This window comes from Pocillopora damicornis, chromosome 4 (assembly GCF_964200805.1).
Source record: "Pocillopora damicornis chromosome 4, jaPocDami1.2, whole genome shotgun sequence".
Lineage (NCBI taxonomy): Eukaryota > Metazoa > Cnidaria > Anthozoa > Scleractinia > Pocilloporidae > Pocillopora > Pocillopora damicornis.
Genome location: NC_142673.1, coordinates 18449774 through 18462873, shown reverse-complemented (window position 1 = coordinate 18462873; position 13100 = coordinate 18449774). Strand labels below are relative to the sequence as shown.

The 13100-nt window shown below is 37.9% G+C and overlaps 1 protein-coding gene and 1 pseudogene across 1 annotated transcript; both read left to right on the top strand.

Annotated features, from left to right (window-relative positions):
* Positions 1-6334: 6334 nt before the first annotated feature.
* Positions 6335-6890, top strand: LOC149047122 (contactin-associated protein-like 2; annotated as a pseudogene).
* A 651-nt stretch (positions 6891-7541) lies between these two features.
* LOC149047121 (neurexin-4-like) lies at positions 7542-12897 on the top strand. Its single transcript, XM_089205336.1, has 4 exons — positions 7542-7795; positions 8984-9237; positions 10242-10353; positions 11183-12897. The coding sequence occupies exons 1-4, from the start codon at positions 7696-7698 to the stop codon at positions 11806-11808; spliced, it is 1092 nt and encodes a 363-aa protein (XP_089061462.1). The 5' UTR covers positions 7542-7695; the 3' UTR covers positions 11809-12897.
* Positions 12898-13100: the final 203 nt, after the last annotated feature.

Sequence of the window (13100 nt, the reverse complement as noted above, 5' to 3'; positions counted from 1 at the left end):
ATTCCACAGGCAATATCGATCCACTGGGGTGTTCACGTACGTCTTGCCTTTTAACACAGTCCATGATTGACTGGCTTTGTTTCTTGTCTTTCGCGATGTGAGCATCTCCGTTTGTATGCTTGCTTGACTTTACATGCTCGTCGATTGAGCTTTTCTTCAATGAAAGGGTCTCACTGTAAGCATTACAACGTAAATTTCCACTCACCACTGCGAAATGCTGTTTTGGATAGTCTTTCACGCGACCCCAAGCGCATGTTGTGTTTCCTTTCCCTGAGGACGAGGTCAAGCTACCGCTTCCTCATTGTTTGTATTTGCCTTCGTTGACGTGAATTTTGCGTTTTCTAGAAATTGAAGCTCTTGGAGGACTGCTAGGAGTTGCCCCACCGATGCCTTTTCCGATGCCCCTATTGTTTATTAGAGCAGTAAAAGATACATGTGCCATCAACACTTTCGAAAAATTGCTTAACATTTTATTTAGCGAAGTATACTGTTGATATTTCGGCTTTACAACACTATTGTTTTCCGCAACTATAACTGATATGTTGCTATATGAAGTATTAAATTTGCTTCTCCGCTGACCACTCGTATTTTGGTCTTTTCTTAATCCCCCACTCGTCGCCCGCGATGTAGTAACTCCCTATTGTTGGAGTCAATAACCACTGGATGTAAGCGCCCGTTAGATAGATAGCTGCTGAACGCTAAAAGTTGCTCAAAAGTTGCCGAGCACAATCTATTTATGCCTATTGCTAAAGCCTAGGAATCGTATCTTTAGGAATGATTCAATAATTAATATTAGACCCCTGCACGCACTTTAAACCCTTGAAAATTTTCAAGCCGCTCTCTCCATTAGCACCTCAACAAACTAGACAGCAAAGCCGATAAAAATGTCGATTGCTTTTGTGTCGAAATATTGCGTTGAGTGGCTAAAAGCGTCTACCGTCTCTATCATCGCCTTCTTTCTCATTGGCATAACAAGTGGAGACAGTGCTGATTCTGAATGTGTACTCTTTGGACCACAACAAATTGCCAAATATCCTTTGTAACTTAACTGCGCCGATTCATGTCATGCTAAGAGACAGTTTTGGTGACTGCCTGAGCTACTTATAAATTGAGCTACTTATAAATTGAGCCACTTATAAATTGTGCACTTATGCAGGAATGGCTCTAAGTTCATTAAACGAGCCTATGAGTTTTCAATCTCTCAAAAGCCTCCTAATAACTTTAAAAAGTTTACATAGCTTTTTGAGCAATTTTTCTTTGGCGTTGATGTTGTTAAATATATGTCTTTCAATTTATATATAGGCAGTGCCGTTGGTTTTCGAATAACTGAAGCGGTTGCACCTATATGACTTTTAGATTTTGTAAAAAGACTCGAGTGGTACCCTAATCACAGTACATTTAAAGTCATTTCTATATGTTTAGGGAGGAGGACACGCAATTTAGAAACTTTTTGAAGAGTTCTTGACTATATACTAAAACATTGACTTGAGAGGCAGCTTGTTAGCTTTTATAGCTACAACACGGTGTCATTGTTTAAACTGACTGTAATTTTGATAATGTTAAGGCTGACTTTTGTCAAAGCTGAGTAAAAAGTTTACCAAACAAACTATTAGAATCGAATCGAGGGTGGGGTTGTGGGGATATTAATATTGCCCTGATTAAAAACCAAACTCTAAGGACATGATAACTTACAACGAAGATTATTGCCATTATTTGAACCAGTTGACGCATATCTTGGGGGCCACAGGGTTAACAAGCTTTGATACTCATCCCTGAGGGTTCTAAATGTTATTTTTCTTATACTTCTTCAACTTTTTTTATATTTGCGTTTTGTCCTCTGGTGTAAAAATTCTACTTCTACGAGAAGTACACTTTACCTCAGTTATTACTCTGACTATGAATCTCATCTAAACATTATATGAGAAGACTCTCGGTCTCGATCATGATGAGATCGAAAAAATATTACCTTCATTATCAACTCACGTTTTGATATATCGAACAGACCTAGTTATTTTAATTTTAATTCACTTCAGGTAATTTTAGATCTATCGATCTGATGACAGGGAAGCTCGAATGCTAATAAACTCCAATGGCAACAATTGAATAAAACCACTGAAAGCAATCTTAAGAGGAAATGTTTTGGGGATGAAATTCAAAATTTTGACAGAAAGTGGAAACTGAAAGGCCTCTGTGTTATTATCAAGAAATGCAAATAAGATAGGCATAATTTTGATAATAACATGTCATTTTCGCTTTGACTTTGAACAAATATTATACCTGCTGGACTACAGTCGGATCCCGCGTCATCTTATTTTGGGATTTTCAAAGTGTCATCACGAGAGAGCTGCCTCTAAATAATATTTTGCTATTTTAGATGAGCACTAAAGGAATAATAACAATAAAAAGTCAGAAGGGAACTACATCAGCCAAGTGAATATAGGAAGCAAGTTTCTGAAGAAACTGTGGTGCTGCGTCGGTGGGGAGTGGGGGGTATTATAGGATAGTTAGAGTCTCTAAAGCTGACATTCCAGGCGTTAGCCCTTCGTAAAAGCGAATGAATTGCTCAGGCTGACTCGTATTGGAAATGAGAAACTTGAAAATTGTGGAAAAAATTTGTTGAAGTACACGCTTCGTCAAGACAATTGTGTCAAGACAATGCCACAATACAATTGGTCAACATGGCAAAGAAGAGAGTGCATAGTTTCATCGATTTAACGGGCAATTTCCTTGAAAATTTAAAGGCGTGAGCTTCCCTTAGATATGCAAACACTGCCACCGTGGTTCCTTTGAAGTCATTCCTGTTATGCGTAGACTTGTTAGAGAAGAATTAATTGCATTGTATAGTTATGGTAATGACTGTTTGATAAATAATGCCTTTTTCAAATCGTTTGGAAAGTTTTTTTCTTTTCAATAGCTTGCTTGCAAGATATTGAATCAGTCATTTTGGTGTCATATCATCGTCCAATATGGCATAACATAATAAATGGAGTTTAAAAGTTGTCATGACAATAGAAGGAATGCAATCATTATGCTATTGTCGTCGGTTTCAAAAACAATGTTCAGAGTTGCCGGAAACTATTTTTAATCATACCTTATAAAGATTGGAGAATATGAGTTATAAATATAAATGCCTTTGGAAAAACCAAGGTCTTTTTTAAAAGGACTTGTCCATCGGACATGAAGACTGTCATATATGTTTATTGACTTAACAGTTATTGCGTGCACAACGTTATAATTGTTTTTCAAAAGTTTCCAGCCTTGAGAAAAGATAAATTCTCTCTGTTTTCTGTGATTGTGATATTGAAGAATTTTCATTTCGATCTACACTTTTTACCGGGAACTCTGGTCGGAATACTGATAAGTTTTTTGAAGACCAGTACAGCATCTTCAAATTAACATTTCGTCTCGAAAGCATCTATTTCACCTGCTCTTTCGGTTTAAAGTAAAGACAAATGAATTAGCATAAGCTGTGAGAGCTACAGTGTACTGCCAAAGGTGCAATTTGACCCCTCCGGCCGTAAACCAGTATCCATAAAGATGAATTGTTCGACATATTTCAAGATTACAGCCACAAATTTCTCTTTCACCCTTTCTATTTTGTTCGGAATCAGATTGACATCGGTTTTCGCTTGTTCTGGTGAGTTTGAATCTAAATGTCGCAATAAATTCGCAATAAATTGCTACAATCGGTATTTTCCTGACTTTCATTTATTTTTTCATTGTTAAATAATCTAAACGTTGTTCAACTAAAAAACTGGAAAAATATCACCGCCAAGTTTTTTAACACTACAATTCTTGATGGTTGGCGACGGGTTTTTAATTGCGTGAACCTCTCGGTTGTTTTTAACCGACGACATTGTTGGTCAAAATTTGCTTCCCGTTGTCTCTAAACCAGGATGCAAACTTCAGGACAAAGTTATTGGGCAACCTTGTTAGAACAGTCTCAACAGAGCATGCTTTAGTGAATTAGTCTATTATTGCTTTGAAGGTCAATTTAGAATATTTCGAATTAAGACTGCAGAAAGCGGAGAGGTGCACCACAGTGCCCCAACTGCTGACAACCACTAAAATTAATCCACAAAATTCAACAGATGGGTGTAGAAAACGTGTTGTTTAAAATTGTTTAATCCTGCAAAGACTTAGCAAAAAAGATTTATAAAAACCCAAAAGTTCTAAGGTAGACGAGAAAATGAAGGTATCGCGTGGAATTATTTAAAAATTTGTCTCCATTCGGTTGGTAGAATCCTCTTCAGTGCTACGACTTTCTTTCAAGTAGAACCTTTAGATCAGGAAAAAAGAGCTTTCTAATTTTAGCACTGACAAGTTGTCAACAAAATTATCTATGCTTGCTTAGCCGGTGAAAGGTTAGTTAAGCTGATTGTGAATTAGTTTTCATACTACATTAAAATTAAGCCTGTGACATTCGATTTGATAGTAGATTTAAAAATGAAAATCACAATGGTATAATGACAAAATTCTTAGCATTCTACTATCAATGTTAACGTGCACTTGTATGATTAACAGGCGACGAGTGCTGCATCATTATGTTCGAGGAGCTGAAACCACACAGGGCAATTAAGGGGCACGTGATTAGAAGTGAAGAGGTAGTTAATGAGGGGTTCTGCCGGACGATGTGTTATATGGAGCCTAATTGTGCCTCCATCAATGTGAAACCTTTACAAGGAGGAAAATACAATTGCGAATTGAATAACGTCACAGCTGATGAAAGCCAACTGGTCTTCCTTGAGCCGGAAACTTTTAATGCTTATTACTTGGCTGTTGAGGTCAGTAAACTTTTCATAGTTCCATATATAGCCTTTTCACGCCTCTCTAGTATCTTTAATTCGAATCAATTTGATGCTTTCGTTTAAAAAGCAAGGGCGAAACAACTAATTAAACGCAGGAGGATAGCTTAGAAAGGAAGAGACCAAGCTAAAAGTGAGAATGCAGCACTGAACAATGAAGCATGAAAACAGCAAGAGGCAGGAAGGCTTGCAGTCTATCAAGTGCACATCCGAATGTTTGCAAACTGACCGATGTCATAAACTGTTGTCCACGGTTGATTTATTTTCTTTATCTTTCGTTTCAAGTTTTTCTCCGTTATGTCCGGCGTCATTGACTTAATTTTTGACGGTGTTTTACGCAGTATATGTTCAGCTTTCGCGGTCCTTGTGGTAAATGTTGTGTCATGTCTTTAAAATTATCCTTCAGTTACTATCTCTTTCGTTTTCAGCAGAATCCATGCAGTAGCAGCCCTTGTTTAAATGACGGAACTTGTCAAGTTGGTTTCACTAGTAAAGGCTTTCGCTGCCTCTGTGTTCCTGGGTATGCCGGAGCAAATTGCAGTGGTACTGTAAAATCCTCTTAGCGATACACTTGTCATGAATTAACTACCACACTTTACTTACCCAAAAAATACTGCCAGTAATCTGCAGGAACCATAAGGTTCAATCGGTTACTTCTCCCAAACTTCTAAACCCAATATAGTTTTTAATTTATTTAAGACGTCAGATTAAGGCAAAACGGAAGGGATTTTATTTAAGAGGTTGTTGGCTTTAAAAGTTTTCTTTACACTCTAATCACGTTAGCGGAATGTTTGCTACAATTGTAAATTCATGTTTCGGTGCGGCAGATTTATCTATTTACCACATTTTTAGTTCATGTTAAATCTGATGCAAATGTGCAGTTTTTCTTCTCATTTGCTTTGGACTGTAAAGATTGAGTAAATGAGGTATTTACCATCTTTGCTTCGCGTGCAAATATTATCCAACGATGGAATTTGCCTCGGGGCAAATATAAACAAATTTGATCAAATGTGTTATTTACTTCATATTTGCATTGATTTTGCAGTTGTTGTAAATCCATTTTTTCGTGCAGTGTTATATCAATTGTGATGAAAAAGATAATTGTCAAAACAACATTGCTGTAATTAATCCTGAGGCTCCCTTTGGCAAGTCTTTCAGAACTTTCAATTAAACATTTATCTTTCTTTATTATATACTCAACAAAATATCGCGTTTCTGATTGGTCAATGATGAATGCATAAATAGGTTATAGAGTGCAATAGAGGTTATAGAGTGCCATACGGAGAAGTTGCCATGGAAACACCGGGGAAGCTTGAGTTCGGCTTGTAATATTTTCTGAGAAACTTTCAAGAACTTCACGCTTGATTTACCTGTCACAACATTACATTTTTGATTGGTTCAAATAAAACGTGTGAGCATTTTGGAACCCATTGAAGTGTTTTTTGTAGTACGTAAGGCGTGCAGAGCTCCTGCACCCATTTAAAAAAGCTCCATCGTGAAGCAAAAAGTGGACTATACATGATTGATCCAGACAGTGAAGGTGAATTGCTGCCCTATAAGGTCCTGTGTAACATGACTGACAAAAACGGAGTTGGTGTGACTGTCATAAGTCACGACAGCGAAAACAGAACACTGGTGAGAGGATGCGAAAATGCAGGCTGTTACTCGCGCAACATTACCTATACAGGAGCGAGCCTATTTTAGCTTAAAAGTCTGACTGCTGTTTCCCTTCACTGCGAGCAGTTCGTTGAATACAAATGCTACCATTCTAGGGTGAAGAGGTGGTTGGTGGTTGTCACGTGATTCGAAGAAAATGACCTACTGAGGAGGTGGAAAACCTGGTCGTGATGTCAGTCATGATGGATTAACATGCGCATGCGGGATGAAAAATAGATGTGCTAGAGCGGACTATCATTGTAACTGTGATGCAAATGATCGACAATTGCGTGAAGACAGTGGTTTCCTCTCTGACAAGACCGATCTGTCAGTCAAGCAGCTAAGGTTTGGAGATACGGGTCAAAACAACGAGCATGGCTACCATACCTTGGGAAAGCCGAAGTGCTATGGAACTGCCTGACTGTAATGATACGTTTGTGAACCAGTTTTATCCTTTCAGGCTCATAGACCGTGGAAAGTAGGAGAAAATTTTATCTTCAATTTAACTAACGTTAAGATTGACTGTGGGTTCCCAAAAACCTAGCGTCGGCTTTATGAAGAAGACGCTGTGATACTTAAGAAATGTTCCTTCATTTCTACGTTCATCTAGTCTACGGGTATTTTTGTATTCTTTTTGTCGTTGTCATTTTAACATCTAAGTGAGTGGGAAAAAGGGCGAAAAAAATTCTTATAACAACATTGATACAACCCATGAAGTATCTTTCACTATGATGCAGGTAACATTAGCATTGTTCTTATGCTATGATCAAATGTAGCACATGCAGTGGTGCATCTTTTTTTAGGAAGTAGAAGTACTGTCATGTAAGTTCTACTGAGGTTTCAATAGAGTTTGATAGGAGTTAATTGCAAGATTTGAAATCGATTGTTCGTAATAGGGGTGCACTTAGGTAACGTGTATAAGTATTTATTTGTATTGTGCCTCACATGGACTCTGCCTCTCTTTAAGGTCCTTAAAAATTAATTGTCAAAAATACCTTGATTTAGAGTCTTCTCCAATATATTAGAACAGATCTTTTAAAGATTATTTTGTAAATTGTCTGATTTTTTGATATTAATATAAATTTTTACATGCTGTGACCTTTTTCTCACCGGTAATTAAATAGGAAATTTTTGATTCGTTACAAGAATCTCATCTATGTTAATAATCTCATGAGTGTATCTACCCTCTTAAATGTAAACAGGCATTACCTGTTACAAAGAACACGTAAAAAGAATGAGCTCTTTGGCTTCTTACAAGAATGATACTACAACGTTCCTTTTTATCCTTTGTATTTTGTTCGGAATCGGACCGGCATCGGTATTTGCTTGCAATGGTGAGTGTGATCTTACAGTGAATTGTAGTTCTGGATTTTTAAATTCTATTAGAAGATTTTACGAGGTGTCTATCATGACAGGAGATAACTGCCTTTGTATCAATGACTCGCGACGAAATTGTCCAATAAGCCTATAATTATGGTCTGGTCATGAGGGGCTCGGGGGTATAGGAACCGTACCATTTTCTTAGCTGATCGAATCCAAAATTTTATTGTTTTTCTGAACTTATTTGTGTAAGTGAAGACGTTTCCACCTCCTACTTTCTCTGTTTCGTTTACCCAGAGCGACCTACCCTTGACACTGATTACCTTCCGTAAAAGGTACATGCAGTAGTTGATTATTTCTTATTGGGTCAATCCAAACCTATGATACCTTTACCTTAGCTTAAATGTCTGATTCCATGAATCCACTATAATGTTAAATGCATGATTTCAATGCTTTTAATAATTGATTGTGTTTTCGAACTCCTCAAATCGTCTACATTCGCAAAACTTTCTAAAACGTTCGTCCAAAATCACATAGGAAGGGCAACTTTCACCGATAAGCCGCGCCTCTATCAATATTGCACTGACTGGCCTCCCTTTTTGATCGCACATTTTTGTGCAAAATATTGCATCACGAGTAGACTTAAGCACGATTTTCCACCCCATGTTACTAATTAGTTTAGTTGTGTGATCTGTAGGCTTCTCAATAATAATAACTTGTAAATGCTCTCCTTTTTTACCGGCAGGAGTTCAAAGTGATTAAGTAAACTCTGAAAAGTTGTCCTTTGTGTTTGAAACTTGCGTTTACTGGTGTCTCGACAGGCGGTCTAGTCTTAAACATTGTATTCGATACCCGTTTGAGCCATTTACGTCTAATTGAAGACGAGAGTGCTTCCAAAAATATTTCAGAAACTTCGCCTAAAAAAAGAAAAATGACTTATTGGTTATTTCCTTGTGGTTCCATCAAAGTGAGAAGGCAAATATCTGAGGAAAGACTCTACCAAATGGTTTAAATCGACTTTACGAACATCGGAGCATCAAATTGACACCAGTTAATTAAAACATGTCATATCAAAATCATTTTTAATCAAGTACTTTTGAGTACGAAGTATATGAAGTACTTTTTGAAGCATTTTTGTCGCATTTTTGTAGAGTGATCCGTTTGAAAAAGAAGATCGAAATTAAGGTCTTATTCTTTAACAGGTGACGAATACCGCGTTATCGTTTTCGAGGAACCGATACCAAATAAGGCTATAAGGGATCATGTGGTCAGTGGTGAGGAGGTACTTTATGAAGGGGATTGCCGTATGCTGTGTTATTTGGAGCCTAATTGTGTCTCCATCAATGTAAGACCTTCAAATGAAGGAAAATACAAATGTGAATTAAATAACGCCACAGCTGAGGAAAACCAACTCATCTTTCTTCAAGAAAAGGATTCTTACTACTTGGCGATTGAGGTAAATTCTTTACATCAATGGGTTATTTTGACGACATAGGAATTTTAGAGCATGCATGAAACCACCCACTCCTTCGATGGAGAGAAATTATGAAGTGTAGTAACTTTTGGTTAAAATGGTTTAAAAGTAAGAAAGAAGTGAAGCTGATTAGGTATTTGATCGAATCTTCTTTTTCCCGCTTAATGCATCGATCACTTCGAGGCTTTAACGTTTCCCCAGGTAACCTCCCCGGGCATTTGATCTTTTCATGTTTGGTTTGTTTAAGTACCTGCCTCCCGAGACAAAGTTGTGTTCAAATGCGCTACCCAAGTGCCGGATTTGATGATGAAATTGTTTTTTGCAAAAGGCAACATCAGCGACCGTGAATTTCAGTTTGACTTTGTAAACCTTTATTCCAAGCCATCCACTCGCAAAAGTGAATTATTTACCTTCAAACACCTTTCAATATAAACAATATCCTCTATTTGGCGCTAAAATATGTATGAAGATTTGTCCGCAGATATTGCCTGTTCCAAGAAGCGACGTTTTTTATCTATTTTGTATAAAATCCTTCAAATACTCAGCAACGCACGTTTACGAACACCTTATTGTTTCCAGCGAGGGATGATCTCTTATGAGCTGCGTTTAGACCAATCACATGCGAGCAAAAAGATTTGATGGATCATAATTTAAGTTATTACACTTGCGCAAGGTTCAAATTTCCCAGGAAAGGGAAGTAAAGGGGGGGGGATGGTGAAGCTTCGAATTGATCAGCGTATAAGCATTTGCAATAGGTATCTCACTGTAGCTTCAAGGATAAATTTCCTTGGCCAAGTAGCTAGGTCTGTAGAGCAATGAGACAAAAAACGGTTTTTACAAGGTTTGCATAGAAGTCCTTGTAGCACAGGTATTTTTCAGTGAAAATTGCTCTGTCAACTCGTCGTGCTTCGCCGTATTTTTGCTTCCAATGATTCAGAGGTCTGGATCCTTTTCCAATCACTTCAATGCTTTCCTTTTTTCCACAGAATCCTTGTGCTAACAATCCCTGTTTGAATAACAGAATTTGTCAAGTAGGTTTTACCACTAAAGGATATCGATGTGTCTGTGTTCCCGGATCTGCTGGGGCAAATTGTGCTGGTATTGTAAATTTTTATTTTCAGTCAAGCTTTCCCTGATCCTGAATATTTAAGAAACAAATTTGACTATCGAAGCAAAAATAGAGAAAAAAAAAGCTGTTAATCGATACAAAAAAGCTCCTTAAAGTCCTCAACAGTTTTTACCACAAATAATAACGTTCAATCTTCCTCAATCATTTAACATTTAAATTAAATATTGATGTTGTCAACGTAAACTTGCGACATTTGTAACGGGGCGAAATTAAAGATAAAACCTGTACCTTTTATAACAAAAGCGCCTTCGTTTTGAGGCTCAAGTCAGGTCTGCTGAGCTCAGTCGGGAACACATCACCACCGCAGCTTACTAGCGCATGAAACGACTAGGATTTCTGCGACAGTTCTCGGATGAAATTCTATTGCCTCTCCAGTTATCTCCCAAGAATTTGTTCTCCTGACAGCCTAAGTCTTCTAAGAGGAGCGGGGCACTGTAGTTCCTTCCTTGTGATTTTGTAAAAATTACAGATTTTCATAGGGCCAGAAAATCAATGAATTTAATTTTAAATTGGTTCTTCAAATTGTAATAGGAAAATTTAGAACGTTTTGAAGGCATGTATAACGTTGTTTATAGAACTTCGTAAGTCAAAAGGATAACACCACATCTACAGTGTTGAATAATGATCGAGCACTTTTTCTGATACATTATACTTACATGCCGACATCAACTGTTATGGCGAAGTAATATCGATTCTTGAAAAGAAACATTCGATAACTTAATGCCAGCCACGTTTAGGCAAACAATCTAATGATAGGAGTCTCATTTTCAATAACACTTCACATTTTTCTCTGCACAGTGTTATCGAAATCTTGCAGTGACTTGAAGAGGCTCGATCCCAAGGTGATAAGTGGAAACTTTTTGATTGATCCTGATGGTGAAGGATTGACTCCTTACCATGTCACCTGTGACATGAGTGACAAAGACGGAGTGGGCGTGACAGTAATAAGTCACGACAGCGAGAACAGGACATTGGCGGACGAATGTGAGCATCCGGGCTGTTACTCACGTGACATTCATTATACAGGAGCGACCTTTTCTCAGCTGGCAAGCCTAACCAGAGTTTCCTTATTTTGTGAACAGTTCATAAAGTACGAGTGTCAAGGTTCACTTTTTCATGATTGGCAGAACCAAACTCGCAACTGGTGGGTGTCACGTGATTCTATAGATATGGCTTATTGGGGGGGAGCAGCACCTGATAGTGATAAGTGCGCATGCGGGATGAAAGGCACGTGTGCAAAAAGGGGTGATCGTTGTAACTGTGACAAGAATGACCATAAATGGCGTGAGGATAGTGGTCTCCTCAATGAGAAGACACATCTGCCAGTAAAACAGTTGCGGTTTGGTGATGTCGGTGTTCATAACGGGTTTGACGAGGTGGGCTACCATACTTTGGGAAAGTTTAAGTGTTACGGACTCGCCTGATCAAAAAAAAAAAAAGAGAACAAAAATCAAATCACATTTTTAAACAACAATTCTTTTCTACTGGTATAAAACTAAAATCGTAGCTCAACTGTTCGAATCAGCAAATCAGCATTAATCCTCATTTCACTGTTGTAACAGCATGCTGTGATTGTACGGAGGTCAACCACGGTAAGGGTTTATTATGTTCTGATCAACCAGACCATAAACGATTACAAGATGTTTTTTTTCTTTAAGAAATCAGAGTATATTCATCACTCCATAAAATTATTTATTCTCTCATTAAGTAAGAAAATATTTGTCAAGGCTGTTCACCATAGCTTAAGGCTTCAACAGGTACTTGTGAGGCATGTTGCCACTGGTGATACTTAATTAGTACAGATATAAAGCTAATTTCCTTTTCTCACCATTTTCTAAGGGTGATTGACTGTAGCTTAGAGAAAATTCATGTGATAAAGAGGGGACCATTGGGGCCTATAAGAAACCGTAAAACAGTAGAAAAATCATCTAAAACCGAAAAATCGAAAAAAATTAGATCAAAACCGAAAACTGCATGCAAAACTGTCCAAACCGATACATTTTCACATCCTAGTTACTAAAACCCTGATCAATCCGACACAGTGGTGACAAGCGGAGCATACAGAGTAAACTACGCTAATTTAATTACAGGATTTATGAATGCCATGGACTCGTACCTTCTAGTATCTGCTTAAATTAACAGCTGCTCTCTCGAGGACCTTGAGCGTAGTCTCTGCGAACTCAGCAGCTGGTAATGGAGCCTAGTTAGATTAAGGGAATCCGCACAAACGTCCTCTATAGGATTGCAATTTTGCAGTCGCAAGAAGTTATAGCTCTGGAAAGTTTCATCGAAAGTCCCTAATCTAACTTTTCCATTTACGAACTAAGTCCTGAAAGTTTGGAGATTCTATTGGAATGTTGAATCAATCAGTCACGTGTAGTCTATAACTTGGTCACCAACTTCGAGGTGGCGTTGATAAAAAAAACCCTGGTAATGTTCCGTGCTTAGCCGTACCCTCCCCCCCCACCCCCCAACACGTAGGCTACCTAGGGATCCCTACAATATTTCAATGGTTTGTCACGCATTCGTCTCGATAACATTTGCGTTTAGCTGCTATTCGAGATCAGTGGAGACGCGTAATTACCGCTGAGATCGAAGAGAAACCGGAACCCAAATAGGTCAAATATGAAAATCCGAAAACTCATTAATATTTTTCGCGAAAACCAAAACCAAATGCTAAAACCGTAATGAACACCAAAACCGAGAAAACGAAGTT